Below are 21,416 nucleotides of genomic sequence, written 5' to 3'. Positions count from 1 at the left end.
AACTGGAGAACCCCGAGGAAACCCACGCAAACGGTGTTTGTCCACCACAAAGTTCAATTGGCGGGAGCATACTTTGAACCCGGAACCCCATGCACCAGAAGTGAACGCTCTACCACTGAGCCACCGCGGCCCCAATGTCACCTAAGGGAAAGAATAATGTCCAACATCGCCCTATCCTATCGTGTTAGTTTTGAAGCGTTTTGAAAATTGAACATACGTGTATGATTGACAGGAATGGAATTCACAGACCAAAATACTGCACTATGGAGGAACAACATAGAAATTAAGTGTGTGGGCCTAGGACACAGGGTTTGTAATTTTAGAAACGGGTTATTACTTGAAAATTTTGAATAATACTTCTTTATAATATCTCTTGCTGGTTTTTACGGTCTCTGCGATTTTTCCAAGAAGAGGAAAGCAAAAAAATAAAAATAAAATTAATGTGACTGATCAAATCAAAATTTGAATGTAGTCTATCTTATTATTTTCATACTAAACAGTCAGTTGCTTTGTTAATACATTTTGTGTTATTATCACGGTTAATATATCTTAAAATTGCAAGGAATCTGAACAACCAGATCAATAGAAATTCATCTCCACTTATTCAAAATTCGTTAGTTAATAAGAAGTGTTGTTATTGTTTAAATGCCACAAATAGTCCCTTGCCGATCAATAGTGTATCAATATGCTAATATAAAGTAAACAATCATTGACTCTCAATAGCAACAAGGCTGATGTAACGCCTAATAAAAACAAAGTATTACCACAAACATTTCAAGTAGTGGTAAGTAGAGAAGAAATGTAAACTAGTGAAATGTAACTTGTGGAACACTGAAGCTATGGAGAAATTAATCATGGTGACAGAACTCACCGAGAAAAAGAATTTTATCTATGCTCTACGAATAAGAGACTACTTGAAATTACCCTTACTCAAATAAAATAAAGTCTGGTATGAACAGCCTTAAAGGGAAGAAGAGCTTAGCAAGCATTTCAAGCAAATGTTCATTTCAACTCACGATTCGCTGAGCGTCTAATTTTATTATTCTAAGAATAAATATTGCACATATGTCTAAAATATCTTTTGCCCTGCATTTTTAAGGTCATTGTGTATTTCAGTAGAGGCAAACCTTAACATATTGGCCTTGAGCTACAACCTTAATCAAGCCGAAAGGCATTGCTTGAATGCTGTGTCAACTAATATACCCATTACTTTAACACATTCCGTGAATTGAGTACAACAGAATAGACCTGAAATAAACAATCGCCACGAATTTAACAGGAAGTCAACTCAAGGGAGTGCAAACTAATTACAGCAGGACCCCGAAGAAACTTATAATGACATCATTTGAAGGAAGAGAGATGAGTTGCATCTTTATTTTAAAAGTGAACATAGGACTGTGGGTGCAAACATTATTTTTTTGTGCCTCGGATTAAGTACCGTAAATTAGACATCATTATGTTTGTGAAATCTGCTAAAGAAACTGAGGATTGACTCTAGCTTTTACGTCACGAGTTCACAATTAAAAAGGATTCAACCTCTTGTAAACGTTTTCATGGAGACTGTTGATAACCTGTCATCCAAGACGCAGAAGTGTACTTTTTAGTTTGAAAATTTTGTTTTTCTCTATCTGAAAGTTTACAGGTGACTAAAATGTTCTTTGCAAACCTTTCAAAAAGTACGAACAATTTTCAAACTGAAACATATAATGATTAAAAAAAATTTTTTTTTTCAAACTTAGATGTTCAAAGAAAACAATTTAAAATCTGATCAAAACTTAATTCATAAGAAAAATTTTAAACTAAAGTATTTAAAGAGAAAATTTTTATGGTAAAATTTTCAAATAAAATTTTCAAACTAAAAGTTTTCAAACGAAGTGTTCTTAAACCAAAATTTTGAAATAAAAAACTTTCGAAAAAACTCAAACAGTGAAGCAAAAATATTGTGATAAGAAAAACATTTCACGGTTAATTGCCAAACTTTATCCGGTTTTCAACTACACGATTAACAAATAAATGATTTTCAATTATTGAAGTACATCTATGATCACAGACTGAGTCATGACTACAAACCCTAGGGATAAAAGTGTTAATTTTTTGTTGCACCAATAAGTTTTAGTAATTACCTATCAGGTTTCAAGTCCTAAAATCTTTCATTAAGGACCTTAGACTGTGAGTCGTAACTACAATAATAAGGTTCAAATTTTCAAACTAAGAAAAGGTTTGAAACTTTAGAAATCTTTTCTAAAAATTCAAATAAAGATTTGAAAATGATAAAAAAAATAAGATTGCACCAAGAGTAAGTTCTCTACTAATAACTTCGACTATGAGTCGCAACTACAATCCTAAGACTCAAAGTGTGAAATTGTTGATGTATTTCAGTGGCAATCGGGTTTCAAATACAAAATTGAAGTTAGAGATAGGGAATAACCAATCAAATTACATAAAAGATAACTTTCTATCAACGACCTTACAGTATGACTTATACTCATTCATATGATCATGCGACATAATAAAATCTCATATCTTAGGTGAGGTCAAAATCCCACAAATTTAATTTCGGTAATGATTTGTTGATGCAAAGGATCAACCTAAACCATTCAAACTAATGCGAGGTGAAGTCAAAAAGTAAAGGGACTTGAGAAAAGATACATTTATTCTAATGATAGAAAACTGAATCACATATTATTTTTCTGTATAGTCTCCCTGCACTTCAGCGCACTTTTTCCAACGTTTCACAAGTTCTTTGATTCCGTCGGAAAAAATTTTTCGGTTCCAGGTGTAATCAATTTTGCATCGCATCAATGACTTCTGCATCGGTTGCAAATCGTCTCCTGAGCGCTTCCTTCAATGGTCCAATCGTATAAAAATCGCTTGGAGCAAAATGTTTACGAGAGATGATCAACCTTTGTGCCTTATGCTGCGCTGACAATTCTTTCGGGACCCATCTTGCATACACTTTCCGAAAATTTAGCCTGTCGTGTAAGGTGGAATACGCCCAACCGTGACTGATATGTAAAGTATTGGCGATTTCGTGCACTGTGATTCCTCTGTTTTCCATCACCATCCCCTTAACGACTTTCAAATTGTCCTCAGTCGTTGACGTCGGTGGCCTATCCGATCTTTCCTCGTCACAAAAAGAAGTTCTTCCATGTTTGAAACGCTCTATCCATTCGTAGATCTTGCTTCATGATAAACAGCTGTCACCATACTGCACTTGCATTCGACGAATAATTTCGGCAGGTTTAACATCTTCTGCAAATAAAAAGCGAATCACTGCTCTCATTTCCTCCTTGTTGCAGATCGACAATGCAGCTGCCATGTTTAGCGGATTGCTACACTCTAATGACTAAGTAAGAGTGACACGTTGCACATAAGTGTTGCAGACGACATTATTTCAGCGCTGGATACTAGCAGAGTTACTAAACCCTAGTGCGAGAAATTGCAAGTCCCTTTACTTTTTGACTTCTCCTCGTATATATATATATGTATAAATACATATACAAGTCGTAGAGAATAATTACAAATTTTTACTTTTACATCTCCTAAATTTAAGAGAGTACAAATCTACTCCTCCCAGAATTAAAAAAAAAGAATGTTTAAAGGTACTCATACCCAATAAAACACAATAGTACCAAGTATTAATCCATATAGTCATATATTACAACCTATCTTAATGAACATTAAGCACATGATTCAAAATTTGCGCTTTATTCTAATTCTGTTTTCCGGTCAAAAATTCAAAATTCCTGCTAAAATGTCAAATATTACATTTTGACTTTTTTTTTTTTACAATTTTTTACCCATAAAGTAGGACCAATTAGGTTTAGAGAATTATTCAGTTCTAGAAAATATTTACCAATCTATGTTTTTTGACAATTCTCAAATTTAAGAGGTGAGCCAATGTACCCCTCCCAATTTTTAAAAGGAAAACATAAATACCCATATCCTACGAAAGAGAACTGACCCTTGTACTTATCTATATAAGCATATATTACACCAAAGCTTTATTGAAGAGGATATAACGGGTCAAAAGTCTTCAAAATTTCTGATAATTTTGAACCCATAATTGGAAACAAGGAGTACGAACCAAATTTACAGATATATATATATATATATATATATATATATATATATATATATATATATATATATTCGAGTTCTGTGGAACATTCACCAGATTTTGTTTTTCACAATTCCCAAGTGGGGCCAATGCACCCTTACAAAATTATCAGTGTCCCTATTTCTTATGAAAAGAGAATTGTCCCTGTACTGCACTCTATCGCCATATGTTGTAGTAAAGGCTCATCTAAGAAGAAAATAGGTCAATAATCTTCCACATGGTAATGTGAATAATTTGGCAATTTTTAACCCATAAATGGAGATAAGCAAAATCACCCAAATTTACAGTTATGTATATTTGGGTCCCAGAGAATACTAACCATTTTTATTTCTTTCTTTTTTTGACAATTCTCAAGCTTAAGTAGTCCACCATTGTACTCCTCCCAAAAATTTAGAAGAGTGCATCAATGTACTCCTGTTTTTTCTTAACTATACTCAACTATATAACTATTTAACGTGATAAACCCTCATCAAAGATGATACAATCTCTGTCCAGAACGTTCGGTGAATGATGTTATACTACTCGCAGTCGTAAAAGTGTGCTACCGCCACATCCCACACCGGACAGGTCACGACATGTCTGAACAAGTTCCAGGTGCTGTGTGTGTGCTTATCGTGTGTAAACAGCACATTGTAAAGTGAAGGTGTAATGCGCGGTCGAAACCGAAAATGGATAACAAAATGGAGCAGCGAACGAATATGCTGTTCTCTTTCAAGCTTGGAAAATCAGAGAAAGAGACTCTTAAAATGCTGACAACATTTTACGAAGAACGTATGCCACCTTGAAGTGTGTTTATGAGTGATTTACACTTTTCTTTCCTAGAAGGGCGGGCCACTGTGGAGAACTCCCCTCAAACTGGCAGACTTACAACTACACTCATCCCGGACAACGTACAGAAAGTGAAGGAACTTTTGGTCCAGGATCCTCGTGTGATAGTGGGAATGCTAGCGTAGGAAGTGGGAATTGGTCATGAAAGGGTCCACCTCATAGTGACCGAGAAGTTGGGTAAACGCAAGCTTTGCTCCCGTCTCATGCCCCACACTTTCAACCAGAAAAACTTCGTCTTGACGCCTCTGGAAAGCTCATCGACATGGCGAATCGAGACCCAAATTTCCTGAAAAACCATCGTCAGGGACGATGAGATCTGGTGCCTGAAGTACAACCTCGAAGGCAAGCGCCAAAGTATGGAGTGGTGGGGTCCAGGGTCGCGTGGTGTTCTTCGACTGTGAGGATCTCATCCATAGGAAGTTTCTTCCTGAGTCCATTGATTGCCGCTACATACGTGGAAATAATGGAACATCTACTGCAATGAATCAAACGGGTACGCTACCAGTACGTCAATCAAGACAACGGGACCCTGAGAAAATCCACGGACACGATGTTGTCCACTACAAACTTACGTGGACAGGGATCGAATCAGGGACTTCACGCACCAGGGGGAAGTGCTCTATCACTGAGCTACCGTGAATCCATTTTACCTTTTAAACGTGTTGTAAACTAAATATTGCTTTCGTGATCGCTTTACAAAATAATTGTCAAATAGAATTGTAAATTTAACAATTTGGAACTCTAGTATTAAATCAAGAAGGAGGTGAAACAGATGTTACTTTTCCAGACTTTAATCAAAGGAACCTTTGATTTTATTAAACATTTTTTTCTTACACAATTAGGAGTCGTTTGAATCATGAAGATACATAAATTAAAACTTTGAAAATTATTTCACAACACAATCAGCATAATACTGATTTAAGTTTCTGTTTGGTTCTCGCCATACGTAATAAAATTAATTCAAAGTTATGACGATGAAACACTACAATTTTAATATTTTACAAAAATATTCATTGAGGAAATTTACTGCCATTAAATGGAAAACTTGCCACTGTTTGTCATTTCCCGCATATATATATATATATAATTTAGTCACCATAAACTTGCCAAATATGGCTTTTTAATTACTTTCCTTTTCATTGTCTATGAATATCAAATGAACTATCAATGTATGTTGTTCGTAATTTTGACCGATTTCGGCTGCTATAATTATCTATCTAATATGAAATGCCCAATATCAGTTCGTTGCAATACATCTGTTCCCATTTGCTTTTAGGCCGATGGCTTAATTCCAACGTTTTTGCACAAAACTTGTTAGGGTCATACTCCATATAAGTTCTACCTATCTTATGTAGGCTGCGTATTTCATAAGATTGCCAGGTATCCACTGAAACTTTCTTCCTTCTTTTAAATGAACAGTCTCTCTCAGCCTCCGTTTGACCAAAGTGTACCCCAAGAAAGTCCCTCATGTTACACAAAGGTTCTGGCTAGCCAAACGAGTCAGCAGAACACAAAATTTCTACTACTTTCTAAAGCTTAAATTTTCATCAATAATGGAATTCCAGCGTTGTGTATTGATTAAAATCTCTGACGTTCTCCAAAGTTCTAAATGCGCCACAATATGTTAAACGTAGGTAAGAATTCCACCATCCTGTATTTCTAAATTGTACGCTAATACACCATTGTGCTAATACACCACGACTATTGATCTAAATTCAGAAATGTGTTAATCATTTAATTTTTAAATATTTTCTCTTTCAGCTATATGTATAATTAGTAAGTATTATTAGGTAAGTTTATAAAGAAAAGAGACAAGAAAGGCAATTTCATATTATTCTTAAAAATATATCGTTGTTCAAGATGTGAAACTTCGTATGTCCAATTTGTTACGTTTTCAGGAGACGAAAAAGCGTGTGCTTTATACTTCAAAAATGCGCTGATACAGCTGCTGTCGTCACAGCATATATGGCTATAATACATTGAACTCAATGGCATACGAGGTATCACCTGAAGTTGCCAAGGAAATGCAAGCAAACGCTGTAATCGATTGTTTCTCAGCATTCGATGTCTTGTGACGCACGAGGGTTTGTTAGAACACGAGTTATTATTTCCTCATCAGGTTTATGCCAAACACTCAAAATCGCAAAAATTGGACATACGAGGCATCACATCTTAAACGACGATATTAAATTTAACTGTGACATCATTACAGCGATATGTGTATTAGGATGGGTCGAAAAAAATGTTTTTCTTTTCTTCGAAGTGCTCTAGTGCAAAAAGGTTGCCTATTATAATAAGAAAAAAATTGACATAAAGAAAATTAAAATCGGTTAACATGTTCCGTTCGCGCATCGCACTTAAGATATTTGAAAATTTTAAAAAATGCGCTTTTTTTGTAAATTTTTAAAATTACTTTGAACTTTTAACATAAAAAAGCTCTAACTTTTTAAAATTTTCTAAGGTTTAAAGAACCTAAATAAGTTAAATTCTGATCAATAATATTACGTCTTCCGTTCGCGCAAGGTCTGAGAAAAAGCTCAAATTTTACAATTTTCGGAGATCTTCACTGTGCAACTCTTCGCTCGTTTTTTCTAAAACAAAACGACCCAAAACTTACCACGTGAAGGTGGTTGCACGTCGAGTTCCACCCACACCCTACCCAACCAACCATCCAATTGCTGAGTGTGCTATTTACAACTATTTTCATTTTACAATATACTATGTAAAAATATTTTTCGTGCAGTAGATTTTTGACTTGCTGTAAATTTACTCTTTCTTTTTTATATCTACACACATTTAAAGTCTGAGTTTTTTGGAGAAATGAGGCATGACTGATCTAGACTTCACTGTTGCTAGGATATAGCCATCTCTAGCTTCATGTCCACATACTTTATTCGAGGCCTCTGTCACATGTTTGACACACCTTTCCACAGCCTGGGTGTGATAGGGAAACTTTCATATTTCTCTGATAAGTGTAGTGTCAGACTTATGAATGGTTTTGTATCATCTTCACTTAGGTTGCGCAGAATTGGAGGAGGATACAACATACAAGAATTCCAATTAATTATTTCAAAATAATTGGAAGCCTGGAAGTTTATCTTTGGTGATAAAAATTTGGAACAGTCTTCTTTCTGCGGGCAATTTGTTTTGCTTTTAGGATCCTTCTGTAAATAAGCTTCCGAATATGTTCTATGTCATCAACTAGCATTGCCAACAGAAGATTATCTGGGTGTGCAAAGAACACATTTTGTTCGATTACTGAGTCAATAACTTGAAGTAATTCGTCAGATAAATATCGTGTTGTTTGGATTACTTCAAAGACACGTTTTAGTCCGTCAGTAAAATATGGGTTCTTTTTTATAACAAACCAGACAGGCATGTGTGATTTGAAAATGAACCTAACCATTTCTTTTAAGTTTTCAAATGGATCTGACGATCTCACTTACAATCTCAAGACTTGGTTTGCTGCAGTTAGCCATCTGGAATGGGACAAAGGACCAGGATCCCGTTTGTCAAGTCTTCTGGACAATGTCCCGAAGTAAGTGCTTTTGAAATGTCCAACAGATATTGTTAGTCTTTGCTCAACAAATTCCTATCTATATCAGGAATCAAACAAGCTATGGGTTCATAATCTACCACAAGGAGTTTTTCACAGCAAGAGAGCTGCTGCCCTGTTGGCCCAGTAAAAGATTTAGGCCTTGTAGTATGACCACCAATATGTAGAAAAATGTGGCGAGAAAGAAGCTCAATAAAATGCTGGAGCCAGATGCTCTATCATAGCGGGCGTCCTACATGATTTTCTAGTCAGAGGATGACACCGTTCTTCCATCCAGTGTTAAGTACAGTGCTATCACACCCTACTACTTCTAATTTTTCAATTGATATTGTTAGTTCAGACAAGCAAGAAATTATTGTTTGAGTTATATCATTTCACATAATCGAGAAAGGAAATACATGTCCAATATAAATTTATCCAGGTTTCTGGATAAGAGAATAGTGTTCTTCTTGCACAATTTTATGAAATTACTTGACATTAAACTTTTTTATGACAAAAGTATATTTTCGTCCATCAAAGAAGAGATCCCAACTTTCCTAGGGAGGTCTGAATTCACTTTTCAGATTAGTTCTAACATGACTCTGTTCTCTTCTTACTTTACACTTATCAACTACAGAGGAAAAATTTGTATCAGTTTTCATCCCAACATCTTGTAGAACACTTAACGCTACGGCAGCTCTTGCCCGATGAGAGACTCCGAATTAATAACTGTTTAGCACTGTTGATCTAACTTGAATTCTCTTCTGCTACTGGGGTTTTCCAGTCGATGTCCTTGGTTTGTATTCATCTTCCACACACTCCGCGACCTCAGAGATAGAACTATGTCTGTATTCATCAATTTCTGAGGACTCCCTCTTCAATTTAGGAACCTCCACTCACTGCTCGTTGAAGATTGCGAGTTTTCCGCCGGGCCTTCAAATTTATCTTCTTTGTAACTGTTTTGTCAATAGATTCAATCCAGTATGATTCAATCCAGTTCAAATCAGTTTAATCAATGTCAAGTGAGTTCTGCATCTTTTTTTAACTAGCAAAAGGAACGAAGAATTTCACAATTGCTAGGATGTCAAGAGCAAAGTTATTTATATTTTGGTCAGTGTCCCATGTATTCAATATGCCTTATACACAAAACCAATCGGATACTTCATTTGTGTTAAGTGTTGATAGATATTAACAAGTTATATTCTTCGTTTTTACGGTGTTTGGAAGGAGTGATCAGTTGCAAATGTGTATTACGAGTTGTGCTATCATTAATCCTCCTTATTAGGGAAATTATGTCTCTTTATTCTCTTTAGTCCTACCTTTTGTATATCATTTTTGTAACGTCGTCTCACTACCTCGGTAGTGACAACTAATTTTTAATGGAATGGTACTAAATTTGACTTAAGGGATAGGAAAAATATATGTTTTCATGCTTTGGTGCAACTACTTTTGCCACAATTTGCTGTACGGCCGTTTCAATTCGTTTGAAGCGTCAAGAGAGATCAGCGCTTCTTTCAACATCCAGCTACGGATTTGATAATGAATTTTTTGTGTTTAACAGTGCCTTGGCATAGTAGTGTGTGTAAGCCGCTTTGCTTTTAGTAGATTAGAAGTGGTCGTTAGTCATATAATAAAACTACTACAAATCACTCTTAAACAGCCAAGTCACACATATTATATATCTTCAAGTAACGATGTGTGTAACTTTTTCGAATTATTAATGCTTTAGTAAGCAACGATTTTATACTTATACTTTATTGGGCCAATTTTCCTGGGATTCCCCACAAAAATGAACATACCATCTCATCCCCAAGTCGTAGCATTCATATTTTGAGCATACAACCGCATTATATACTTTTTGTGGGGGCACATTCTATACCACTACTACCACATGTAAAACGATGCATCATGAAGCATTATAATATGAAGACAAAAAAAGACGGCGTATGCTGAAACTGTTTGGCGAGCGTGCTAGCGAGGCTTCCCCATATGCTCCTTAATTAACGGAATCAGAATATTAGGACATAAATAGAGCACATAATGTTCACCGACAATTAATAAAATGGATGGTAATAGTCATATTTTGCCGCGGCATACCCCAATATCATCATATTATTACCCACTAAGAACACCATATAACTTGCCCAATGGGGAATAGTAAGAAAATTAATGTGGAACACGTTTTCTCTGCCAGTGAACAGTACACCAGAAGATAAAAAACGTATTCTACCAGCGAAATGGAAGTAATTAAATTTCTAACATATTCTTGGACGTTGTTTCTTTACTATCCAAATGTTATCAGTTCATTTCCTTTTCTCAGGTATGGATGTGTGACTCTTGATTATAAGAAGCGTTTCTCCTACTTTGTCCTACATATACTATAAATAATATAGTAAAAATGTAGAAACTTAGAAAAAAATACTGACCCTTGTATTTTCCTTATTTCAGAAAGTTCTTGATACTCAAAATCAGTTCCAAAGGGATTTAGAGAAGATAAAACAAGGCAAAATAAATATCCCTCCAATTATGTTTCGGGCACCATTTATTCGTAATGCTAAGTCAGCTGAACAGCTACGCAAAGCTTTAAACTTTTGTAATAAATACGCTCCTCTTCCTCATGCAAGTCAGAGTAATGAGGAAATCAGCTCCACTTATAACTCAAAACGGAAGAGTGTCAGGGCGTTGAGATTCCAGAAGAGGGATAAGTATTTTTCAGAAGATGGAGGAAATTCTACCGAAGAGGAGGATGATACATGCACTGAGGAACGAATTCAATGCGCTGTAGCTGTTTCAAAGTATAAAACCAAACTCTCTCCCGAAGATTATGTTTTCCAAGGGCGGGTGATAACGAAATGGAGCGTACTTCGATGCAAACGCTTGCTGCAGGAAATTAAAGATAAGAAACAATGTAATATCAAAAGAACATAGTATAAAATCATAATATGTACTCTTCTAGAGACCACCTTTGTTTCCAGTTCAATATTTGTGTAGGTGGCATGTTATTATGTTTTAATACTATTTTTGGAACACGTTTATTATATTAATATACAATATTAGAGACATGCGATATGAAAATGAGACAACTCTTAAAATTACTGTGTTAAAGATGAACACGGAACAAGATGTTACAAGAAAGAATAAAATATTAAATTGATGCATAATTTACGATAATGTACGATATATGCGTTTAATGAACATGACAAATTCAAATGGTGAATGAAAGCTTATAATAAAAATATCTTTAAGTTTCTTCTATTGTTTGCTTTGTAAAATACGAATACTACTATTAAACTTGCGTAGAGTATGTTTGTGTAGCATGGCCCTCTTTAAGAATTAGAATATAATAGATAACTTCACTTTGGAAACTGAAAACAAAAGTTTTTTACTTTTTGTTCACTTTTACATTACAGAAAACGTTCATTTGACAAATTGTTTCTATTTTGATAATTCTGGTTTTCTAAATTAAAAATGTGTTTACACACTCTAGATCTTTATATATTTAACGAAACATTCTGAGTTCAAAATAAGGAGTTAATGTGTAAACGAGATAGTAAGAAGAGGACAACTATATTTTCGAAAATTGGAAACTTGGAGATTTGATGTTACAATAACATGACAATACAAGAGAAAGAACAAACAACTCATGTTTATTCCTTGGTTTCTTCCTATGGAGGTTAGGATTGACAACTGCTCAAGCAAATTTACGAGTACCTAACTGATATTTCTATTACTTGGTCAAAATATAAGAATAATGTGTGCAGAAAAGTATAAATAGTGCTTGAATCTAAAACTGAAATCTACATTCACTACGGCAGTCTTTCCCAAACTGTGCTCCGCAGATTCCATGGGACCCCACGAGTGATTCTCAGGGCCTACTTCAGCAGCAGTGATGGAAATGATCATTTTTAGCTGCTAAACAATATAACATGACAAAAAATGAATTTCTTCCTCCCTGTTTCGTTAAAAAGCAGATCACTTCGATCAAGAAAAAAAAATGTTCTCTGATATCCTATTGTTAGTAATAACGTTACTAAAATATTACGTTTCAAATAAGAGGATTACAATATGAAATAAAAAATAATATTGTCCCTCATTTTGTACTATTGTTTCTAATGAAGATAAAAGAATGAAAACTGCGTTCATATTTTATTCATAATCGACATAATAGCTTTCTTTCTTTCTTTCTTTTTTTTTAAATTGCACAACATAGACAGATAGAACTAAACATTTTTTGTGCTCTAGAAGAAAAGTTTGCTTGAAAAAGTGCTCCGCAACTGAAAAAAAAATAGGAAGAAGAAGAAGCGTTGTACTAGACGATTGACCAAACTGGAAGATTCATTACACAGCTAACATCTATGGATCAGGAGCTCCAGAAATTTTGGGAAAAATCTAGGGAGGTCACAATTCCACGACCCTCGTTACGACACAGACGTCGTCATTCGTCACGTAAACATCGATCTGATATTAAACGCACCTTGGGCTTTGAATGGAAGATCCCATCATAATAATGAAGACAAGTCGCAAACAATTACATTGAAAAATTGCTACAGAATATATCATGTATGCTCAGTGTTTTATTTGGGAATTTTCCACAGGGGGAAGATCAACAGTCCGTATCAAATAGTGCATATTTTAATGAGTATTGTATATGTATTATATACAAATCCTTCAACATTTGATATTATTATTAAAATTTAATGCATGCATGTATGTTGGTTATATATTAGTTGAGATTCAAACGATAATCTCAGTATGTTCTTAAAAAAATCATTTACACCTGAGCTACTGTAACTGATGATAAATTTTATGAAATGTATTATACAAAACAATTTCTCGAGAGGTGGAAAATATTCTTCCCAGTTTGGAAAAGGAGTAATTAAGTTAGTGCCTAAGTTAGTGCCAGGGAAGGGAAAGCTAGAGGGTGGGACTTTCCCTGGATTCCCGGCTTGAAATAAATCACTGTATACTACCAATAATTTATTTATGCACAAATTCTGGAAACATTTGTTGAATTCTTTGTAAACTATTCAACATAAGTTCAATATTATTAGTTAATATAACACGTAGAGAAACATTATGTTATTTAGAACTGTGATAAATTAGTCTAACAATATTTATCTTTACAAGACGTTTTACCATGTTAGTAACTCTTAGTAAACTATAACCTCACATTTCAATACATGTAACCAATGATATATTTGTACAGGGTAAGCCTGGGAAATTTCCCCTCTAACTTTTTCTTTTGTGGCACTAACTAAACTACTGCTTTCTCAGGCTGAAAAGAATGTTTTCTACACCTCTAGAACTTTTCTTAACAATTGTCATAGATATTATGAGTAGAATTCACATCTCAACGAATAAAGAATTAGCAACATAGCTAAACTACTACTGCTAATAATAATAATAATAATAATAATAATAATAATAATAATAATAATAATAATAATAATAATAATAATAATAATAATAATAAAGTACTCGGCTTTGGCGAGGGAGACCCGGGTTCGATTCTCAGCGGGAGCTCATGTGGATCGGATTCCACGTTAATCAGTAGGCCCTGTCTTATATAGCCGCGCTGCTGAAAGGGACGTTAAACTCAAAATCAACAGAACTCAACTCAATAATAATAATAATAAATATCAGAATTTAAAGGATTAATATATAAATAAATACACTCATGAAAATAGTCAGTATTTGATATGGACTTCATTGGTTTGTGCCCTCTAGAACATGTCCACCAAACTTTTTTCTCTCTAGAAAATGCACTACTAGAACATTGTATGTAACTGTACTCATATTATTTGTTCTGTTTAGAAGGTTAAACTAACAAATACACATATACATGCTCACTTAGAGTTCGTAAGGGCGGACATCAACAAGTCGCAAGAGTTCTGGAACCGTGTAATCTGGAGTGATGAGAAAGTATTTAGTTTAGATGACGGAGGAAGTGTGGCGGCAGGATAACACAGGATATCTACCACAGAACGTTCAGCCAACACGTAGACAAGGCCATGTCCCTGTATGCGTTTGGGCATGAATGAGTGCAGATGGGGCTGGTGGACTAGTTGATGTATCATCTAAAATGAACGCTAACGAGTATGTTCAAATTTTTGAGGACTGTATGTTGCCATCAGTGCGCTGACCCTATCCTGCTGAAGAAATGCCAAGAATAACTTTTATGCATGATAATAGCAGCGTTCATAAGGCACGAGTTACTACGGAATAGTTAAATTCACACCCTGAATTTTTGGTTTTGGACTGGCCAGCCTAATCTCCAGACTGAAATCCAATACAGAAACTTTGGGGCATCATTGTAAGGGTATGGGGTTGCAGATAGAAGAGAACAAAGGATAAATTGCCACAACATGTGATAGAAACGTGAGATAGTATCCGTAACAGACAACGAACGTGTGAGAGATAGGTGTATAGCATGCAGAATCGCCTTACAGCTTTGATAGAAAACAATAGCTGGTAGACACATTGTTAATCAGTATACTAGTACTTCTGACTTCCTACTACGAGTGACTACTACTACTATTACTATTACTACTATACTAGTCATAGTACTAGTGATTAGTAGTATGAGGTCGAGTCAAAGACCTTCCGATGGAAGTAGTCAGAATATGTTGTGTGTGTCTACCTATTATGAGTCAACGAGACTAATGCGTTGTTGCTTTCCGTAAATAGAAAAGGGTTCAGCGAGTGTTCTGTCAAGTGTAGTGTGTGGTGCACGGTATATTAAAGTGTTGTTCGTCATTCCGTATTTAGGAAAGTGCTATTCTGTGCTCGAGCACAGGGCGGCAGAATATAGGAGCGGCAAAATTTTGGATTTTTTTTTAAAGATTCACAATAAAGTAATTTTAAAACTAGCAACCCACAGAGTCCCACGCAAGCGCGAGAAATATGTTAATGTATTTAATTTGCTCTAATTAGAGTAGTTACTAATTAGTAGCTTATCTGATTATTTTTAAAAGTCTACTCTCCCAACCCCATCCCAAGGGATGAGGATGAACTTGAATATCATGAAAACTGATACTGTTAAACTCAGCGACCTCGAAACAATGAATTTAGCTCTAATATCTGTCGTTTTCGATTACTTTTAAAATCTCGCCCCCTCCCTGGGGAGTGGAGTATGAACTTGAAGTTGAATTGCATTAAAACTGTCACTATTCAACTCACCGATCCCGAAAACTGTGAATTCAACTTTAATATTTATCGTTTTCGGGGGGAGGGGGTATTTCGTGCGCGGGGCGGCAAATTATTTAGAGTACAGGGGCGAACAATATATAAATACGGACTTGGTTGTTCGTACCTCTAAAGTGGAGAGTGAACCAGTTGAGAATGCTCGAAGAGCCAGAACGAACTTAAAAAGAATTAATTTTTTCAATACCAATACTGATTCAATAATTAGTGCGTTATTAGTTATTGACTCAGTATTTATTGAATCAATTACTAATGACACAATAATTATTTAGTCAATAACTCATGACGCATAATTACTGAATCAATAACTGGTATTAAACAGAGTATTAAGTTAGCCAAGACAACAAGATCGGATAACTTCGCTAGGAAATCGGGCAGAGTGACAGCAAGGATTTACCAGGAGTCAAGCTCGGAGCTCTGGGTCCTAAGATATTGCGGACTGCGTCTAGATAGTACGACCTTGAAGATCCAAGAGCAGTGAGAATGTCCAATTGGGTCAGTCGTGCCTAGGCAATTGCGTACTCCCACCATGTGCACGACATCCAAGAGTGACTCCATAGGCACAAGATGCCGATAGATCCGAAAACAGCAGTTTATAATTGGCTCGGAAAAGTTTGTCCTAGAAACAAATCTAAGTGACCAGTGGAAACCCGAACTAGCGTAGAAGTTGCACCAGACTCTTAAGGTATAAGGTTGGGCATGCGAGGTAACGAAATATTTCCTGAGAAGGAACGAAATAGTTGTTACCATCCTGAAGAGAAAGTTGATTGATCTGCGTACGGCACAAGAGCCAAAGTCAAGTTGAGAAAAGTTCGTCTTGGTACAACCAAAGATGTTGGGAATATCTGATGAACGGTGGCCACTTGGACAGTGGACACCGGTTACTATTTTGTACCAAAATGTTTATTATCTTCTTAGGTATTGATCAACACCAATGTGGTCTCTCTATGACTTACTGTTCTCGAAATATGGCTCCTTAAATCTCCCGAAATCGGGACTTTTTGGGCCAATATCTTAAGAACAGTAAGAGTGACGCGAAAAATTCCATCACTTGCTAAGATAGTTTTTGATGCTCTATCGATTGGAGGGATCAAAAGTAAAAAAATCGCACATAACAAACAGACAGGTAAACACACACAGATAATTCAGTAACGAACTTTTTAAGTTCATTGAATATCACAGACGAAGAATATGTATAGAATATTAATTTTGCAGGTGAGAGTGCATATTGCAAAATAAATAATACAAATCGCTTCTGAACATTTATTAACAATTCCGAGCTTTCTTACCTGTTGCCAATACGCTGTTACTTCTGGTAAGTTCAAACATTCGCATATGTATACCAAATTAAGTATGTCCTTCTGGAAGTAGCTGCCACCGAAACCTGGTAAAACAAATCTATATACAGCCCGCATTTCTGATAATAAAAACTTGATTGTCATTTATAGAAAAAAAATAATAATAAAAAAGAAAACTCACCTGAAACACCACAGAAATTATCCCATTCTCTAACACTTAATATGTAAGCTTGTCTACATGATATCCCAAAATTCACTCGACTATTATATAGCAGTTACTAAGTAAAAATTTATTTGTAACTTAAATGTACGACTAGTCCTTGAAATTCACTATGCAAATCTAATCTCACAGAGTGCCAGTGTCTGTATTTTTTAAAGTCATGCACACCTGTAATTTTATAGAAATAAGTTCAAAATGGGATCAACCTGGAAGAAATTCGGGAAACTTTTTTACAAGTGCACAACTACTGTATAGTCGTGTCGCTGTATGAACCATCTCTCAATCACGTAGAACTACTGTCTACAGCAGAAGACAGCGCGCTTGTCGTTAGCTGCTGATGACTTTCATGTCCTTAAAAGAACTCCCCCGTTGCCACGTCGCGCCACTAAGCAAAAGCTGTTCAGTCGTAACTGATTGGCAAGTTCAGAGGTGTGCGTTAAATTAAAACACCGCATTAACTCCATGTGCTTGCAGGTCAGCAAGAGTAAACAAGTAGGTTGAGCCAGGCCGGGAGTAACAGCGACAAAGTATAGAACAGTTGGATTGCGCCTGAGTTTGGGGTTGGGTATTATTTCGGACGATTTTCTCAATAGCGAGTCACGCCATTTTGTTGATAATTCATAAACAAATATGTCAATAATAACTCTATAATATTGAGTAAATTATTCCTTACGAAAAAAGATCACAAGGGATAGTTTGCTCTTGGGGATAAGTTTCTTTTCAGACTACTTTCTCAAAAACGACACGGGTCATATTTCAATAATACATATTCATAATGCTGAATAAATCACTTGCATGAGAACATCTGTAAATCCATAAGGGAAAGTCTACTTTTCGGGTGTTTTTTTTTTTTAAATCACTCATAGTATTTTATTACTATTTTATAAACAAGTACCTTAACTAAGTTATTTCTTATAGAAAAATCTACAATTGGTAGTGTACTTTTGGAGACTTTTCTTTCGGTGAAGGTTCCCGAAAACGCCTTAGAATTTTGTTCGTGTTCAAAATTCATTAATAACTGCAGCACAACATACGGACAGTTTAGTTTAAGGAATTGGAACAAGAAAGTTTAATGTGGTGGTCCGTACTTGTTATTTTTAGGGATAGGACGAAAATTTGAAAAAAAAAAAAAAAAAAAAAAAGAGAATCACACAAAAACCTTAAGTTCAAAATCTGGTCTCGACATAATGACCAATATGGCCTCTAGGTGAAAGTACATCAGAAGGAACAGACAGATGTTGAAAAATTACTTGTTCGATATGTATGACCCATGAAACGTGTAAATCCGTTGAAATCTCGAATTCAGTTTTTTTGATGATCACCAAACTTTCTGTCCTTTCGTCGCTCGAAAGTAAAAAATGTAACAGTAACAGTTGGTAGAAACGAGATTACATAAATAACTACTAGGGAAAACTCTACAAAAGTCTGTTTGGTATTTCAGGCGTTAGATTCCTCTCTGCGCGAACAAGATTCAACAAGTGAAATATTTTTGGTGTACCCTACTTACTACTTCTAGCTGCAGTAATAGTAGAACAGAAATTAAGTCAAATCCCAGAATAGTAGCAGAGTAACTACATTTGGTGAAATGAAATGAAATCATACGTCCCACAGTTATGACAGCTAGGCTAAAGGAGACGATGATGATGAGAAATGAATGAAATGGTGGAATGAAGAAAGTGGGAAGAAACAGGAGAACCGCGAGAAACACACACGGTGTTTGTCCACCACAAAGTTCACTTGGCGCTAGCTGGGATCGAACCAAAGATCCCATGCACCAGAGACGAACACTCTACCACTGAAACACCGCGGCCCCAACTACAATTGGTGTAATAACAACAAGCAGACTTATGAGTACAACATATGGCTGAAACAAAGGAATCTCGAGGGGGAAAAACATGAAAACATGATTACAACATGGAAAACGATTACTATGAGCACTTTCTCTAAATGTTTTATCAGATAGGGGAGGGGTTTAACAAAACATATAAGAACAAAGAAAATGCAGAGAATGGTCTAGGTGGACACCATGCTGAAATATAGTCAGGTGCTCACATCATATTGTTGCCAGACTGAAAGTAGATGAGTTTAGTTTCATTTATTTATACATACGAGGGCATTACCAGTATTTATGGGCTTCAGTCCCTCATGTCCATGGACAAGCACACTTTCCGGGGAGTGGAGAAGGAAGGAATTAATACAAGAAGTAGGAAAAGGCGTGAGATATGTAGTAAGGTACCATCCTGGTATTTATCTGATGTGAATGAGGGAAAACCTCATTCAGGATGGCTGGCCTGGCAAAGTTGTTACATCCTTTCGACCGAGTGCAACCACGAGGAATCGAATCTGCCACCAACCGACCGCAAATGCGAGAGCGTTAGCAACTACGCTACGTGGGCCACTAGATGGAGTTTATTGAAGAAGACAGAGCGAATGGGACGTGTAGATTGATAGAAATACAAGAAAGCGAAAAATAATAAATAAAGAAAAAAATCTTGAAAAGTGAGGATTATAAAAACAATTAAAAATACGAAAATATTATCATAAATATATTACCATGTTTTCATAATTTTGGCTTCCGGTGTAAGCATACGGTGGCTTATAGTTTTACTCCAGGTGCATGTGTGTGTGCATGTATGTGGTACTTCACTTCTCGGCAACTACTGGCTGGACCTGAACACAATTTGATAGGTAAATAACCCACGGCCAAACAAATAAAAATGATCCATTGCTGGCTGGGTGGGCTTGGCGTGAGGGACAGGTTTGGCTCGAATCGCTTTGTATGTGGTACTTTATTTCTTGACAACTACTGGCCGGATCTGAATGACATTAGGTACGCAAGTAGCCAGTCGTCATTAAAGATAGCTAGTTTTGGAGGCCAAGGAAGCCAAGTTTCGAAGCAACAGGCTCGGCTCGACAATAGGGACTGTGTTCCACAGCTTTGCACGCCCGAATCTTCTGAGATCGGTTCACCTCGGCTTGTTTATTTTCAGCTCTCGGCATGAACAAATTGGAGCTTATAGTTTCACTCCAGGTGTATGTGAATGTGTGTGTGTGTGTATATATATATGACGTTTTATTTCCCGGTAGCTATTGGCCAGATGTAAAGTAAATCTGATGTGTAAGTAGCCCATTGTCTAGGGAATAAAAATTGTTATATTTTGTGATCGGAGTAAGCCAAGGACAGGCTCGGTTCGTCTTATATGTGTCACTTCCTCGGTAACTACTGGCCAGATATGAACTAAATTCCGTGGGCAAGTAGCCCATCGCGTAGGAACTAAAAGATAACTATATTTGAAGGCCAAGCTCAAAGAAAGGCTGGCTTGACAAAAAGTTCATACGAACATGAGTCCTATTATCAACGGTTTGAGTGCTACAGGTTGTAAACCATTTTTGGTCTTATGTTGTTTAGTGTTCATCCTGTGATTACTCTACAGAGGTGAAACAGCGCACTTGAATGATGATGGATTGAGCTTTCCAATAGCGTGCAGTATGTGCGAATGGTGTCTTTGGAAAGGAAGCTATTGAGAGAAATTAGAGAATCAGTGTTGCCATATAATGCTCTTAAATAATCTTGATTTTCCTAAATTTCCCTCAATAACTCCCCTTTCAAAGATACCGTTCTCACATGCTGCAAACCTTTGGAAAGTCTATTCCATCCAAATGTGTGTAGAATAACTGCAGGATGGGCAGTAAAGAACATACGACCAACATTAGTTCACAACCTATAGCACTCAAACCGTTAGGAACGGAACCCATTTTCAAATATGCTTAGAATTAATTATACTGACATTTTCCACAGTATTTATACATGCTCTCAGGACATACTTATATACAAAAAAATCTTGAAGTGGTGTCATAAAACAAAACATGTCAATAACTATAGTAACAAAAAGAAAAACAATATCAGGTGCGAAAGTTGTAACAAAAAATAGATATATAAAATTAAAAAGGTAAAAAAATATAATATGTAATAAAAATGAATCCAAAACGATAGAGTAAAAGTAGGTATATGAGGTGCTGAAATAATGGCAACAGCAATGATACTAATCTTGTAGCAAATCTTGAAAGAAACAGAAAAACGTCTTGTAAATATAGGGTGAAAACTGCGTCCTTCTAAAGTTATAAGCCACCGAAAACGACGAAAAATAAACTTTAAAGCTTCATAGCTCGAGAATTATGGGATCAATCGTAGTCGGGTAAAGAAACTACATA

The 21,416-nt window shown here is 35.8% G+C and overlaps 1 protein-coding gene across 1 annotated transcript in view; it reads left to right on the top strand.

The window, feature by feature from the left end:
• The window catches only part of LOC145673904 (uncharacterized), a 78,506-nt gene extending 66,783 nt beyond the window's left edge, over positions 1–11,723 (top strand). Inside the window, exon 6 of the mRNA XM_081743713.1 lies at positions 10,932–11,723. Coding sequence (XP_081599839.1) covers positions 10,932–11,411 — 480 coding nt within the window. The 3' untranslated portion in view covers positions 11,412–11,723. The remainder of the gene's footprint in view (positions 1–10,931) is intronic.
• The last annotated feature ends 9,693 nt before the right edge of the window (positions 11,724–21,416 follow it).

This window comes from Thermobia domestica, chromosome 17 (genome assembly GCF_964235325.1).
Source record: "Thermobia domestica chromosome 17, izTheDome1.hap1.1, whole genome shotgun sequence".
Taxonomy (NCBI): Eukaryota; Metazoa; Arthropoda; class Insecta; order Zygentoma; family Lepismatidae; genus Thermobia; species Thermobia domestica.
Note: the sequence above shows the minus strand (reverse complement) of the source record. Positions and strands in the feature narration are given on the sequence as shown.